Raw genomic sequence first — 17,612 nt, forward strand, 5'->3', positions numbered from 1 at the left:
CCTATATTTTTACCTAGATAGGTTCGTTAGTTACCTTGTGTCCCTCAGAGCAGAAAATAGAAGCCCCGCAAAGCGGAGCTTCGTCGACCAGTTGCCGGGTCTCGATTGTTTTAAAAAAGGGATTGTTATGTGCCACATTTTTTTTTATCAATTAAGTCATACTTTTGAATATGTTGCGTTAGTCTAAACCACACGAAAGCAACCAAGAGGGGGGACGGGGGGGCGAAGCCCCCCGAAAGGGGGGCTCGGGGGGCGAACCCCCTGCATTGAAAAAACACTACAGTATTACCTAGATAGGTTCGTTAGTTACCTTGTGTCCCTCAGAGCAGAAAATAGAAGCCCCACGAAGCGGGGCTTCGTCGACCGGCTGCCGGGTCTCACTTGCTTAAAAAAAAGGAATTGTTATCGGAGCCCCCCGCATTGAAAAAAAAAAACACTACAGGACTACCTATATTTTTACCTAGACAGGTTCGTTAGTTACCTTGTATTCCTCAGAGCAGAAAATAGAATGTTTGAAAAAATAGAAAGCACGTTTTGTTTTGGTTTTTGTATTCTTTGGTAAGTACTCATTTGGAGTAATTAAAATTTGTTGAAATAAAAATTGGCAATTTCTTTTTTTGATAACTGTTACATTTGTCATGTTTTGTTATGGTTTTTGTATTCTTTGGCAACTAATAATTTCGAGTAATTAAAATTTGGTAAAATAAATTTTGCCAAAGTAAGGAATTGACAAAATATTTTTTTGCATATCGTTCTTTTGGAAAATATTTATATGCGACTTGTTTAGTTGGGAAATGATTAGTTGGCTTTTATATTTTTGGGATAAATTGTTTGGGATATGAAAATCTGGCAAAAAAATTTCGGTAATCCATTAATAACCCAAAAAATCTACAGTGTTTGTTGTGGTGAATATTACCTAAATTGTAGTAAAGATCGTCTACCTAGGTATAATTGTTACATTTTCTATTAATATAACTTGAAATTTATATCTAGGTAAGTTTGTTTAGGCTATTGTAGTTTTTATGCGACTATAAAATACAGCAGGCGTATTATGGATGGCTTTATCTACATGATAAAATAACTGTCACTTTTTAACACCACGGGATCGAAAGTGACGGACACCGTTTTATCACGCTGTCACGTAGACATTAACGACCATCATATCTGTACAGCGTCGTATTCTATTAACATCAATTCGAGAAAATAATTGTAATTTTTAGAACCTTGAAGGGCAGAAGTTTCGGAATAGGAGTTCAAGCAGAACCTTGACTCGCTTATTTTAAAGTTTAAAAATACCTTTAAAATTGATATATTTTTGTATGTTGTTTTTTATTCGGGTTTTATTTATTAATACTTCGGTGTCATGTTGATGTTGTATGATGAAGAGTTTTCGGGCTTTTTGAGGTGAAAATAAAAGCATAAAAAACAGTAACAATGTTTTATATTCTATCTTAGTACTAAATATCTACACAAACATGACACAATCACACTCACAATATATTATTGACATTATTGTACACAAAAAGAAAGTCACGCACTAGGTTTAATAGAAAGTAATGAAATAAATAATATTGTTACACATTCACCCACAAATAGATTTATCGGTTCATATTTTAACGTTTAATGCATTTAACCTGTTCTAATAGCTATTAAAATAATTCAGTTCAAACGGCTAATAACATTATTTTTTAAGCAAAGCAAAGATTTAGTGTAGGTAGGTATCTATAAGTATTTAGAAGAATGTACATAGTTTCAGCCAAGAGGTGGGAAGAAAACTAAAATTATCAGACGGCTTAAATCTTATGGGAACCTTTCTTAGTATGTATGATGGTTTCATAAACAGGTACTTTAAAAGGCACAGGTTTCTCAACTGGCACGATAACATGCTTCACTACCTCGAACGGCACTTCCTTAATTTTTGGTACATGTACCTGTTTCTCTACGGGATACGGTACCGACTTCTCAACGGGAATAGAAATTTCTTTAATAATAGGTATTACGACCGCCTTTGGCACTGGCACTTGAATAGGAACGGGATGCGGCACCGGAATGAGGATAGGCTGGTGGATTTTGAACTCTACGTTTTTAGGGATTGGTACAACGACTTCCTTGTAATGCTTTATCTCTTCTGGGTTCTCTTCTTCCACGTGTTGGTGAACTGGATATGAGTGGGCCTTCAGGTCGTGCCCACTAAATCCATGACCACCGAAATCTTGAGTGCCGCCGTAGTCACCTTGGCCTCCGAAGTCGTGGCCATCCGACCCGGAGTTTTGTTCGTAGCCGCCACTGTAGTCTGATGCCTGCAGCTGTTCAAAAATAGGTTATTAATACCAAATTTAAATAAGGAACTATTTTTTTCTGTGACCAAATAATATTTGACAATAACCTGTACCTACATTTAATAATTATTAATTAGACACTCGCAAATAATATATTGACGTCATCATATTATTCTAAACATTTAATGTAAATATATTATGTACAAAAACGAATAAGTGTCTATCCAACTAGTTAAGTCTTATTTAAGATTCACGTTTTTATTCATAGTTCTACTTATTTCGTTTTCCAAAGAGAATAATGAACCAACATAACAGAAACTTGGAAACGGATAAAAGGACTCTGTTTCGTGCAACATCCATTAAAACCATTTTGCTCGGCTGCGTGAAACATGAAAGACCGTGTAATGTTTGTATGCCACTGAATTCATTCTAAATATTAGAATAATAGTACGAGTAACTACATTCTATGAAATGTACTATTCGAGGTTGTTATGAGGTTGCCTTAGTGAATTTAACTTATTCTTTAGGTACTAGCTTCTGGCCGCTTCTTTGTCGGCATGGTATAAATTCCACCGTCCTTTTCACTTCTTTAAAGGATAATTTAATTCCGGGATGGAAACTATAGGTACTTTGTCGTTCCCCGGGAGTCAAAATAGCTCCATACAAAATTTCATCTAAATCGGTTCAGCGGTTAATGCGTGAAGAGGTAACAGAGTTTAGAGAGAGTAGAGTTTCTTTCGCATTTATAATATTAGTATGAAATTAACCGAAATAAAACTATAATACCAAAATTCACAAAGTTACATAAATAACAAAAGATAAAGGAGCAAAAAGTTGGTTATCTTTTCGCGTAACTATCAGACCGGCGACGGTCACTTTTACTTGTTTTTTAACTTTCCACCTTCGTTCCACTTCCTCCGTCGTACAACCGAAGTTACGTCAGTGAATCGAATTCGCGGAAATTGGCCAACTTCTAAGAACCGAAAGTAGTTCACTTAATCTTCGCGTATTAATGTTGCCTTGCAAAGTTCCTTTATCCGTCAAATTTGGGTACTTTTGTTACACATATTACTTATAGGTTGGGTAGGTACCTGTCATTATAGTTCAGTCTCAGTTTATACCTCTAGCGTTCCTCTTGTGAAGGTAAAGTTTAGGTTTATTTAATAACGACGTGTAATATATCATGTATGTTGTAATTACGTATCAGAAGGGGAACGGGAGTAAATTATAATCTAAAATTGATATTTTTCAAATTTTACATACAGGTACATACCTATATAGGCAGGTATATACCTACCAATATGACAATTGCGATTGTTAATTTAAAAAAATATTTGTAAGCTTTATTAACTCGCAATTAATATTTTTGAGAATATAAAAAGTAATTCAACGCGGAATTTCTGCAAGTATCACATGATAGGCATCTTCGCACCGGGAACGATAGGGAGGTTTGTTTGCAAGCACATATACATATATGCATTTTAGTTATAATATGATTTGTTATTTTTATGTCATATGACTCTTTAAATAAATAAATTATTCTACCTAAGAAGATTATTCATTTAACTAGCTAACTTACTGATACGCGAAATTCAGAAGCCGGCCAACAAGAACTGGCTAACTCAATGACCGGGTCTAGTCTAGACCTGTCTAATTGCCTATCTGTAATCTCACTAGAGAACTTGGCCAGTCGATTGTCGGTAGATTGACCCAATTGGTAACTTGGCGATAAAGCAGTGTTCCACTTACAAAACTCTAACTAAATACAGAAACTCGTCGTTGCACGTTCCAATCTTAACACTTTGTTATCATTATAACTGTCCTAATCTAGACAGTCCGTTGAATTTACTAATCACTTAGTTTCTTGAAAATATAATAGATACTTGCTTAATAGTACATATGCTTGTCCACTTTTCGGAATGAAAAGTATAGAATCAATGACGTGATAGGTATGTTAAGGTATCTGTACTAGTTACGTTAAAAAAATACGTACCTTAAATATTACGTATATATGTATATATAACCCTCTAAAATAGGTACATCCGAAATGTATAGGTATTTTTCCAAGTGAAACTATTCCTCTTAAATTGCACCTAAGTTTTTAGTACATGCGTGTACATGTACCTATCTATAATATTTTAAACTTTCGCGTTTTGAACACATACCTATTAACTCACATTTATAAACCTACCTACGTATTACCTATTCGTACCTATCTATTTTTAAGCTTTTGGTTTAATTTCGTTTATTTAATATAAAATATTACACCACTGATTATGAGTTGAGAGTAGGTAGTGAGTTTAGGCGTACCCATACGAGTATGAGTATAAACGTGATATGCAGAGTGTGGTTTACATAATTGCTCAATTTTGGTATAGATTATGCATATGCAGAGACGTTTGATCTCTACTGCATACAATATATTGTTTCCAAGCAACTGACTATACCTTCCGGTCAAAACATAAATTATTTTTCTAGCCGATACAAAATCTTCTTACCCTAAAATGTCAATTATGTGATCGGCTTTAAAGGACCAACATAAATATAAAATTACTTGCTTGAAGGACACTTAAGAATTCATAAGGAGTCCCTTTAAAACCCCAAGAAAAATGGCCCAGATTTCAGCGTTTGATAGCTGAAATGAGGTAATAAATCATGTAAAATGTAAAGGCCACAACACCCTTGGAACCCTTCACAGTCGTAAAAAGACTCTTTTTCGTGTTTTAATTCAGTAAACCGACCTTACCTATAATTTCTAGAAAATATAAATTAGAGCCCACATAACACTATACGGTAAAAGTGCCTATAGTTTCGATAGAAATTATTAAACGGGTCAAACACATTTCAAAAAAGGTCACTTCTGTGGACAATATCTACAATAAAAGTTATGACCCGGATTAGGTACTTACGTATTATTTTTAAATATTGGACACATGTACCTAGCTATTACACTTGTAAGGGTAAGGGTACCGTAAAATGGGGTGAGTAGGTGCAAAACTGACATTCAAACCTCGATAACATTTTATTTTTACATATGCAAACTGAATGGTGTACCTATATATAATGAGTGTTCCGGACGTTTGTATTTTAGTTTTTATTTTAATTTGGGTAGTTCCATTTCATAACTTTGACGATAAACTGGAAATCCCACCTCACCCCGTAGTCCCTCGTATTTGGGGTGAGTTGGGTTTGGGATTGTTGGATCGATTTTTTTTTATTATAGCTTCATTTTAAATTGGAATACATTATTTTTGTAGCAGTATATATATAAAATCCCATCTCACCCCCAATTCATCCCTTCTCTCTCCATTCATAAACCCAACTCTCCCCGCGAACCCTACTCACCCCATTTTACGGTACAGCGTAAAGTTTTAATTTTGATTATCTGAACGAGTTAAACATACAATAAAATAGGAATAACCGAAACAAATTATTGATTTACTTAACTAATAATAATAAAATTCCTACTGGCTGTATAAGCTGTTACCTCATACCGAAACCCCCTGCACCTGCCATTTTGAAAAAAAAAAAAATTCACATAAAATCCACATGTACCTATAGGTAGGTACTAGGTAGGTACCTAATTATATCAAATCTGTTCACAAAAAGGAAAGTCCATCGTAATATAGTACGTAGAATTAAAAATTCTGCATGACTGAAAACAAGAAAATGACTTTTTCATATCTCATGCTCTGAAAGTGGGTCGTTGTTGTTCTAAAAGGTGCGAAGAAAGTGATACGTTTATGCTCTAGCGCAGAAAAGTGGTGTACTCCTCTGCGTCCCCGTCCCACGAACAACTGGGTGGAAACAAAATGGAAAAATAGTGTCTTTATTTCCTCGCCTGGAACAATTGGTAATTGTTTAATTTTACTAATCCCACGTTGATCGTTTTTTTAATAAAAAATTATGTAAGTAAATTGTTAAAAACAAATAATTCTTGATTTCTTTCGTTGAATTCTATTTACTCGATTTCATAAGGCGGGAACCAAAAGGAATACACCAAAAATATTTTTTTAAACCTTACACTTGCGTAAATGAGCAAAGGCAGAATCTTATACAGCCACAGTTAAACGTTTGTACGATATTAAATTGGTTTTTAAAGTTATTTAGCACTATATTCATGAAATAAAGTAAAATACAATATAAAAATTTCTTTATATTAATTAAATTGTTATTTAATATTTAAAATACTTTTATTATGTTATTACGTGGTGCGGCGCACCAAGGTCGCGGTGCGGTCCGGTAGTCTGTTGCGGCTTTAAGAACGAAAAAGTATAAAATTAAAAAGTAAGAGGCAATCCCGCTGATTTTCATACTATAATGAACAAATCATTTTAAAATTACTGCAGTTTGTTAAAAAATGTGTGTTTTCGTAAATATTGCAATGTAAATGATTTTCGCTAGGGGTTATTAATCTTCACACATGTAAAGTCTCCGATTGCAAGTAAGTCCTAAGGAAAAAATCATGGCCGTAGGTCTATTGGGTACTTCAATTACTGATTTTGCGAAATTGCCTTGTCTTTTTTGGTTTCCTCGTATTCGATATGAAAAGTAGAGTGTTTAACTCGGGTGAAAGGCACCATTTCCGTCTCGGACTATTGGCGCTCTCACTACGTTCGAGCGCCAAACTACCTGGACAGAAATGGGTGCCTTTCAACCCTTGGTTAACAATCTACTATTTCATATCTCATGCTCTGAAAGTGGGTCGTTGTTGTTCTAAAAGGTGCGCAGAAAGTGATACGTTTATGCTCTAGCGCAGAAAAGTGGTGTACTCCTCTGCGTCCCCGTCCCATGAACAACTGGGTGGAAACAAAATGGAAAAATAGTGTCTTTATTTCCTCGTCTGGAACAATTGGTAATTCTTTAATTTTACAAATCCCACGTTGATCCTTTTTTTATAAAAAATGATGTAAGTAATTTGTTAAAAACAAATTATTCTTGATTTCTTTCGTTGAATTCTATTTACTCGATTTCATAAAGCGGGAACCAAAAGGAATACACCAAAAATATTTTTTTAAACCTTACGCTTGCGTAAATGAGCAAAGGCAGAATCTTATACAGCCACAGTTAAACGTTTGTACGATATTAAATTGGTTTTTAAAGTTATTTAGAACTATATTCATTAAAATAAAATAAAATACAAGATAAAAGTTTCTTATATTAATAATTAAATTGTTATTTAATATTAAAAATACTTTTATTATATTATGACGTGGTGCGGCGCACCATAGTCGCGGTGCGGTCCGGTAGTCTGTTGCGGCTTTTAGAACGAAAAAGTATAAAATTAAAAAAGTACGAGGCAATCCCGCTGATTTTCATACTATAATGAACAAATTATTTTAAAATTGTTGTAGTTTGTAAAAAAATGTGTGTTTTCGTAAATATTGCAATCTAAATGATTTTCGTTAGGGGTGATTAATCTTCACGCATGTAAAGTCTCCGATTGCAAGTAAGTCCTAAGGAAAAAATCATGGCCGTAGGTTTGTTATGTACTTCAATTACTGATTTTGCGAAATTGCCTTGTCTTGTTTGGTTTCCTCGCATTCGATATGAAAAGTAGAGTGTTTAACTCGGGTGAAAGGCACCGTTTCTGTCTCGGACTATTGGCGCTCTCACTGCGTTCGAGCGCCAAACTACCTCGACAGAAACGGGTGCCTTTCAACCCTTGGTTAACAATCTACTATTTCATATCTTGCTTTATTAAAACCATTCATAACTTAATTTCTACATTCTTATACATATTATGTTATTTGCTTAAGAGAGCTATTTACATTTGACCACTCGCGCCCCATAGCAGCGTAGTACGGAAGCAAAGTTAATTAAAAAACCCGGCCAAATCGTAACCACGCGTTGATGGTTCCGTATAGGTATCTAACATTCGTGAAGTTCATAAAGTATGAAAGCACCTGACAAATTCTTAATGAAAAGATAAACTGCTAGATTCAAGGACACACTTTGGCGGTAAACTATTGTCCCCTTATAAATTTACAGTTTTCTAAATTTTCCTTGCACTTGAGCTATAGATGTAACATAAGATAAATATTACGTTACTACCCTCGCGAGTATTATTTTGACATGCAGCATAGACATGCATATTGCGTTGATTTAACTTCGATTTTTTTACTCACCAAACTAGCTCGAAAATATTACAGGGGGCCGATTTTTGAATTTCGACCGCTCGATTTCGTGTATTTCGTTCAATAATATCTCCATTACTAGGCATTTAAATTCTACTAATAGAATTGAAAACGAGTGGTGAACACCACTCGATTCTCAATTTCTATCGTTCGTATTTCGAAAATATGCTTTTCACCGTTATCCACCGATTTTCCAGCGACGAAATCGAGCGATCGAAATTCAAAAATCGCTCCCCAGATATCACAGTATTTCTAAAAAATTATCTTGGTACTCGTACCTCCAGTGTGCAGCCAAATAACGAAAGGTTAAGTAGGTATTCCTCTTAAAGGTCTGTTTTTATTTTTGTGGCATAGTTTTCTATTTTCCAAGATCGGTAGACGAGGTAACCTTTATAAATCGTTTTTATTTATATCAAGAAACGGAAGGCATTATATCTTCACTATTTTTGTGTAATATTTAATGCCTCTTTATCCGTTTGATTGCGGGGGATTTGAAAGTAGGTAGGTAAGCAAATGGATTTCTCCATTGAGAAAAGATAGTATTTGAAATCTTTTGATGTGCGCACCAAAAAGTGAGACTTTCCGGTACATTAACTATTTAGGAGACCCTTACTTAATGTTTTTCTTAGTTGGAAAGAAATCAATACATTGATATCCGTCCGGCACACACGGTAGGCTTTTGGTTATACTCGTAAAGTCTTTATTTGTATACAATTCGATGTTAGTCTTCATGAAATTTGGAAGTAAATGCGAAATTGTAAAGTTTATAGCAGTTTGATTTTTTTTACCGAAATGTCTGTGGCACCGTAGCTCTAAAATGGGTGCATTGATTCACAATTCTGAATCATATTCATTCCATTTATTCGGTTGAGTTTTTTTTATTTAAAAGCAGGTTTTCTAGCGGTGGTTATTAACATATTTTATCTAAATCGGTTCGTCCGTTTCGAGGTCATCACTCTGTTGTTAGTTGCTTTGGGGGGTTTAAAATTTGTAATTTAATGTTATTTATTCTAATTATTCTGTTTGTTTCTATAAAAGAAAAAAAAAACATCGTATCGTCGTGCCAGCTGTAAGTTTTATATGAAGTATAGCGTAGCGCATTAATTATGCATGAATTACACTAATTTTGACAAAGGGTTGAAAAATCATCGTGCATACCTGTTGATCTGCCTGGTCTTGCCTAGCCTGTGCCTGTGCCTGTGCCTGTGCCTGTGCGTACTGCCTGTACTGCATGTACGGGTCCCAGGCGTAATGGGCTGAAGACACCACCACAAGCGCGCTAAGTAACTGTAACAAAATAAGAACACGTTCAAGTTTAGTCAAACAATATATTACACAGTCCAAGCTAAAATAATACAATATTAAAATAAAACATTTTGTATTATGTCAAAACCTTTCGCTACGCCAAGATCTGTATATTCAAGTGTGTAGCCAAATCCAATTTTTTTCTTACTCCACCGGTTTCGTAAAACTTGGTAAAACTAAACATAGGCAACGCACCATCCCCCTTCGCTTTACACGTAAGAGGATAAACACACACACACACACAAAATTGTATAATTTTACAAACAAACGCCGTATTTATAAAATGTTGAAAAGGTGCCATGAAAATGTAGACAAATATTACATAGTACCATATAAATGTCGATCATTTAGCGTCCATAAGAAGCTGAGTCACGCCTTGTACATTGATTTTTTGTTAAAAAACCTTCCTCAAACTATCACGAATCATATTTTTTTCACATAACACACATCAAAAATGCAATAGGTGCAATTTGAATAAGCAAAAGCTGGAACTAAAACGATCGCAACGCCTTCTGCGTATAGCTTTGTACGTTGTTATTAGCGTAACAACATTTCGTCGCTTCTCATTGGGGCCTCATTGTGACACTAGTAACCAACTAACAAGAACGCCGGCACTTTGATCGACTTCATGCCCGAGTGCATGCCCAATGACGCCCCGCGAACTAGCCTGCGTCCTATAGATAGTGGCCCGTGAGGTAGCCACTCCATCACGGAGTAACTGACTGGTGTGAAATCATGTAGTGGCTTCAGATAGTGCGCTGGTTTACGTCGCGACTATGGACAGAGTAATTTAAATCCATAAGTAGTGTTTGGCCGTAAGTAATAGCGTGAAATAAAAATTCGATCTCATACATATTTTAGTATGTAAAATATTGGTAAATGATTTAAGCGACAAGAAGGCATTCGGATGCGTATCTATGCATCAGGAAAAGTTTAATAAAATATTGTTTTAGTGTATTGTTGTTGCCTACACTTTGAACCGTTTAAGTAGGTATTATGACAAATTGATATTCGTTGATATTGGGCCTAGTAGACAGGTATTAGTAGTACTAGTAGACAGGTAGGCTAGTAGATAAAGCCAGGTAGAGTCATATAACAATTAAAACTTTCACACACATTATAACCTGTCGAAAAACCTGTGTCGAAACGTCGGAAATAAAGGTAATAAAATAAATTCGTGATAGAGTGGTTATAAATATTACTTAATATCTATGGATAGTTTCATACTCCATCATTGAAATTGAATTTAAAACCGAAATTTAAGTTCAACAGTATTAAGCAGATTTCAGATAAATAATACTACACAAATCGAACTAGTCCTAAACGAAATAAAGCCGATTTATAGTTTTAAATCTTTACTGATCGCTGGCATGATAAATATTCAAACAAGAAAAGCAAGTTTCCAGGTCAAATTGGCTTAGCTATTTGAAATTTGAACCCTCGCCAAAATGGAAGTGGTTTTATAAAGCGTAGGTACCATTTGGAAACGAATACGAAAATGGAAGTGAATAACAAAAAAAGTTGTCAATAATAAAAAGAGCAGTCGAATGCGAACACGACGCAGGTTTGGGTATTAATATTTAGCATTGAGAGTACGAGTATTTAGTCGAAGTATTATTTTGTAGTTTTTCAGTAAGTAATCACTATTGATATATTGATTTAAATTCTGTATTTTTAGGGTTTCGAAGTCAGCTAAAGGAACCCTTATACATAGTGTCCGTCTGTCCGTTCGCGGCTTAAACCAGTAATCGTTAGCATTTATCGATTCAGCGCAAAAATAATAAGTTCTATAATGAAAGATTCGGATTTTTTTTTTGCTTTCAACCTATATGTTGTGGACCTAACCTACCTAACTGTTGTGTAACCTTGGATGGGTCTTGAAATTAAACAGGTGTCTCTGAATTTTTTTGATAAAGAAGCTAACTAATTTAGGAAATAATTAGTCCGAATCCTGGAAACTGCTTCCCCGTCTCCTCTAACTGTTGGACATACAAATTCACCAAAATAAAAAAAACACCATTAAAACTTTCAAGTAGGTAACACTATCTTTTTAGACATGATCAGTGCAGCTGCAGCCGTTTATGAGTTTGAGCCGCAAAAATCTATTTCGTAAATACAAACGGTATTTTTGTAAAAAGTGCTGAAGTACCTAATGATTAAAATTAACGGCACATAATATGTGTACGATCGTACATCATATTTTTAAACATTGCAGTGTAAGCCAGGAAACAAACGTTATGTATTATCTCATTTATAGCACTCAAATATTTTAGACCCAATCCCTGCGGATGGCGTCTTAAAGCTGGTATTGTATATCATACGCATTCTTGGTCTACTCATATTTTCTCGTTACGCTCAAGACACGGCGGTATATTACGAACGGCAGCGATGTTTGCTTTCCTCTGATTTAAGCGTTCAATCTCATCTAAGGCATCGTAGCTTTCAAGGATTATTCGTTATGTTAAAACAATGTCATAAAGTTTATCCGCTGACACGATTGGGTGAGAAAGGTTGAATACATATTTTGATGAAAATATCATTAGGTACTCGACTGTTAAAATTTTCATGGAATCGAATTTTACTAGCGATTTACAGCACTTCTTCTACAAGGCGAATACGACAACCCGCAAGCGCACTGCTCGCTCAGGGTTTGCATCGGAAATTAAAACTACAATTAATCAACAAGTTTAATATTAAAAGTTTTTTTTATAAAGAAATGCCGATTATTTCCACTTTAGGTACATAACATAGGGATGAGTAGTTAAATACCTACTTTTTGTCATCATTAAAAAAGTGGTTAAAAACGCACGTTCCCGTCCGTATTATTTCACCGTGAGCAGGATAATATCACAACAGCATAGTAAATCTTTTCGCAGTGTGGTTACGTTGTCGGATATAGGCTGATATATAGTATTGCTGCCCGCTGCCCATTTATCCTGCATTTAGTGTTGCGAAAAATACAAGTACTTTGTCGTCATTTTGACCCCATTAACTACCCTACTTAATGAGGTTTATCAGTATACAGTGGCCAGATTTGTGCAGTTTAGAAATAATTGACACAAGACAAATGTTTGTACCTAGTAGTATATTTTTCAGCCTGATTCAATTTTAAAAAGATATTTAATTATTTTTAAAAAGATATTCAATTATTTAACTGCATTTTTACTGACTATGAAACAAATTATTCAGCAATAATGATAATAATAATTTACACCATCATCGGTAACACCTACGTGAACAAAATTACTGAATATTTTACAAGTTATTTTTATCGTTCAAAATAAATTAATAATAATTAATTTATAATAATATTAAATTTTAAAACACTCTATTTGAGATTTCTTTTTCATAACGCATGTTAAATAATTTCTAATAACGCATGCACTAGTTTTGTAATTCACTTGTAATATAAAATAAAAACTCACATATGCCTGAATAACACACATCGTTGCTAGTTCCCCGGTGTCACAAGTAAAAGTAATGTCACAATAGCCAGCTCGGCATTTTATACTCTATCATAGTACATTCCAATTTTAGGTAACTTCCTATCATTTTATTTTTCATCAAAAACCAGTGAATATGATCGATCAGCTCAAAGTAACCTAACTATTTGAAAGGTCTACGTTATTTGGACACGTTATATCATCGATGCTTGTTAATGTGACTTAAGTGAGTTTTCACCGTATTTTAGATACATTGCTCGATTTATACTGCGCTTACTATTCTATATAGATTGTGGCGCAGTAATGGATTTCGTAGACTAAGAAATTTGCATTATCAAGTTACTTTTATAATACGCAGAGTTCATTGTGGTTTTATCTTACCTTTTTTTGTTTATTTGTCTCTGACTTAATTGAATGAACTGCTTCGAAGTGAGTGTAGGTAAGTATACTTCAAAATGTATGAATATACGGAAGGATTTTGTAGCAGGTATTACAATGTGAAAGTGTTTGCATAATAATGTGAGGTCGCGGTGTGTTACATATTAGTTAAAATTCTATTTAATTACTATTATATATTTCCGGATACCAATCAACTGCAAAGATGCAGTGATGATGATCGATACCAATATATATTGGATTCGGTTGTTTGTTGAAATTACCTCTTAAATTTCTGGTAGTTTGATGAGATAGGCTTTAAAAGAGCTGATTATATTGTATTTACATACCTATAAGTTCAAGTTGCACAACATACTTGTACATAATGAATGATATCGATATGCATAAAAACAGAACTATCCAATAAATTTATATATAATTATTATTCTTATAGCATAGTACCTATATTACAATTATTATTAAGATCAGTTCTATATACACTACTAATATGGGTTCATAGCTCAATTATTGTAGTCAAATCATTATTTATTGTTTAAATTCATATCAAATTCGGAATAATCATTAGTCATGTACTCTTTAACGCTGTACATGTGCGAGACAACATAAGTGTTTTAATGTAAAATGTATTTTATGCTTTATCTATTTTATTAGCAATCTAAGTATACCGTAATAGCACAGTGAGTAACTTAACTAGTGTAACATCGGCCTTGTTTTTTGCCGACAAAGTGTAAATATCCGCAAAAAACAAAGTCCCACGACGCGTGGTGTAAAAAGTGCAAAACAAACCCGCACCAAGCGTTACATAATTAGAATAGGCCAAGAGGCATTAATCTAGATTCTACACTTTCGCGGTCACGACTGCGAGAATGAAGAGGCTTATTACTTATTAGTCTTTATCAGGCTATTATTATTTCAGTTATTTATTTTTCTTCTTAGGCTAGGGCATTTATAACATGAATATAAAAGTAAAATACAAAACATATAAAAAATACATATAAACACATTATAAAAAACTTAACCATTATTATTTATTATTATATGAAAGATTTCTTGAAGAAATGCCTTCTTTAACCAGAAATGTGCCTGTTGACAGTGACATATCATTTCTACCATCATCTAGATTAAATTCATAACCTGTTATTATAATAAGAATACGCCACAAGTTCTATTTTTGAATATGCTATGCAGATTAACATTTGCAATTTTTAGCGCTAAATTATTATTTTTATGTGGCTAGTCATGGTCATGCTAATATTATAATATTATATGTGTTATAATAGTTTATTCTTCGAATGTTTGAAAAATGACTAATATATTCTCTATTGGGTGGTCTCAGTAAACACGGTTAATGTTTATATACACGAGACAGCAAGGAAAATTTCGACTTTAATTTTGTTTCATTGTGCAATGCTGCTCCAATGCATTACCATATTCGACACCGTCTCTTAGCCTATTAAAGAGACGGCGAATCTAATCATGCCATCTCTTACATTATCAGATGAACTACAATCGCTACGATTAACCAGTACAACGACCTTCCGGTAAAAGGAATACATCTGACATAACTAGAAGCATATTTCAAACAGTTACCGAATGTTACTTTTTTATGATATAACTAGCTGTGCCCGCGGCTCCGCCCCCGTGGAATTCGGTCTGTGTCAGTAAGCTGCTAATTTCTAATCCTAATTTCTCTCCCTCTCCCCTGGAGGCGGAACTTGAAGTAAAGTTGACAGATGGATATGCTAGAGGACTGTAGTCCAGATAAAATATTTTACAGTTAAAACAAACTACACTAAATAAAACTACACTCCACAATCAATAGTTTTTTCGCCCTTATTAAAATTTTACACGTGATTTTAACGACAGAGTAGTAGGTGTATATCGGACGATACAGTAAGGTATACACGCGCGAGCGAAAGCTTCTTCAGACTCCTGAGGAAGACCGCGTGCCCCTTGTAACCTCAATGCGTTGCGAGACTTTCGCGAATGATTCGATTTTTTTCGGGAAGGCATGAAATGCGTATAAAATGCGAGTCCCAAATCGTTTGACTCCGCAAACGACCAGTGCCGGATTTCTTAATCCGGCACTGGTATTTTGATGCCCTAAGTATTTCTAGACCATGGTGCCCCCTCTCCCTAGGGTCATCAAGATTACATTGAATTTTTTTGGTAAATTGAGTGACGTTCATTGCCGCATTACAGGCAGCTGAGAATGGAAATCAGTCACATCATTTTATCACGAAAATTGACAGTGCCGCAGCAGTAACGTTACAACAGAGTACCTAATGCTGCTGCAGTCGCCATATCTTAGAATGTTATTTAAAACGCGAGCGAAGCGAGCGCGAAAATTTTACGATATAAAAACGCAATTTGATAGATAGTTGTACATTTTTACTTTTAGTATGGAAATCAGTCACATAATTTTATCACGAAAATTGACAGTGCTGCAGCAGTAACGTAGCAACATATAATGCTGCTGCAGTCGCCACCCGAATGTCACCTTTGTCATATCTTAGAAAGTAATTGAAAACGCGAGCGAAGCGAGCGCGAAAATATTTCGATATAAAAAACGCAATTTGATACACAGTTGTACATTTTTACTTTTAGTATGGAAATCAGTCACATCATTTTATCACGAAAATTGACAGTACTGCAGCAGTAACGTTGCAACAGAATAATGCTGCTGCAGTCGCCACCCGAATGTCACCTTTATCATATCTTAGAAAGTCACTAAAACGCGAGCGAAGCGAGCGCGAAAATTTTTCGATATAAAAAACGCAATTTGATAGACAGTTGTACATTTTTACTTTTAGTATGGAAATCAGTTACATCATTTTATCACGAAAATTGACAGTGCTGCAGCAGTAACGTTGCAACAGAGTAATGCTGCTGCAATCGCCACCCGAATGTCATCTTTATCATATCTTAGAAAATGATTGAAAATGCGAGCGAAGCGAGCGCGAAAATTTTTCGATATAAAAAACACAATTTGATAGACAGCTGTACATTTTTCCTTTTAGTCCCAACCAGGCGCGAATTCAGGATTTCATACAGAGAAGGGATGGGACAGTTTTTTATCAGCCTAGCTTCACATAGGGCTCCATATTTAACACATTCGACACCGCGTACCCGACTCTCGGGCACTCGTAAACTTTACTCAGATGCCGGACAACCCGCCCAGCGGGTTGTTTTGTACGCAGATATAGACGACCGGTTTCTGGGGTAGTGCGCCGTTTTTTGCCCGGTTGCGAAAGTGTTAAGGGTCTCAGCGAGGTTGTTTGATGCAAGAGAGGTGAAAAGATGCAAGAAAGCAGAGCTTGGAATTGACCAAGTGAATTGAATTGGCGAAGTGTGAGCAAGGCAGAAGGCCCAGCTGCGAAAGAGGAAAGCTTGGATTGGGATCCACGCCCAAGTGTAATTAAGGCAGAAGATCAACTTTGCCGTAAGGCAGAAGGCCTCGCATAAGACCTAACGCCGAACCGCAAAAGAGTGGCTTGAAATCGAATCTATGCATGTAATCACGACTCTTCTACTGCTCGCTCTTTGGCTTCACTCGAAAGCGCTACTTGATAGGATGCTTTTAGTTTTCGGCTTTCACGGGGCCCCTTATAACACTTTGATAGTTAGGTCTCAGGATCGCGGCTAAGGAGCAACTCGGCTTTGCCGACAAATCTGGCGTGCAAGAGAGCAAAATTCGCTATAAAATCGGTAACCTATGTCGAAAAAATTGGCTGGCCGCAAGCCCGAAAGCAAGATATTTTTCCATGACTTTAAGGGCCTCCGCGTAAGGTCAAATCGAAAGCCTACGTTGGAGATGTTCTTACGTACCCTCACTCTCTTACTTGATCCCTACGACCCTTCTTTATTAGATGGGTACTTGTACACGTATAAAAGTTTCATGTAGGTACCTACTCCACGACGACTGCAATGCTGATGCAGCCTGCGCGTTTTTTTGCCTACGGTTTTGGTGCCCTCTAGACGTGGTGCCCTAAGCAAATGCTTATTTTGCTTAAACGGGTTAATCCGGCACTGCAAATGACAGAGGTCAATTT

General features: G+C 35.4%; 1 protein-coding gene across 1 annotated transcript; it reads right to left on the reverse strand.

Moving 5' to 3' along the window:
• Window positions 1-1,424: 1,424 nt before the first annotated feature.
• Window positions 1,425-13,601, reverse strand: LOC134804560 (uncharacterized). Its single transcript, XM_063777665.1, has 3 exons — window positions 13,147-13,601; window positions 9,575-9,703; window positions 1,425-2,306 (listed from the first exon to the last, which is right to left on the reverse strand). The coding sequence occupies exons 1-3, from the start codon at window positions 13,165-13,167 to the stop codon at window positions 1,794-1,796; spliced, it is 663 nt and encodes a 220-aa protein (XP_063633735.1). The 5' UTR covers window positions 13,168-13,601; the 3' UTR covers window positions 1,425-1,793.
• Between the last annotated feature and the right edge of the window lie 4,011 nt (window positions 13,602-17,612).

The sequence above is a fragment of the Cydia splendana genome, chromosome 2 (genome assembly GCF_910591565.1).
Source record: "Cydia splendana chromosome 2, ilCydSple1.2, whole genome shotgun sequence".
Classification (NCBI taxonomy): Eukaryota; Metazoa; Arthropoda; class Insecta; order Lepidoptera; family Tortricidae; genus Cydia; species Cydia splendana.

Excerpts from the sequence above, each read along its gene's own strand:
- LOC134804560 (XM_063777665.1), bottom strand. The coding sequence starts at position 13,167 with ATGTGTGTTATTCAGGCATAT. Across the intron at positions 9,704-13,146 it reads TGTGTGTTATTCAGGCATAT|TTACTTAGCGCGCTTGTGGT; the intron begins GTGAGTTTTTAT and ends ATTTTGTTACAG. Across the intron at positions 2,307-9,574 it reads AAGACCAGGCAGATCAACAG|CTGCAGGCATCAGACTACAG; the intron begins GTATGCACGATG and ends ATTTTTGAACAG.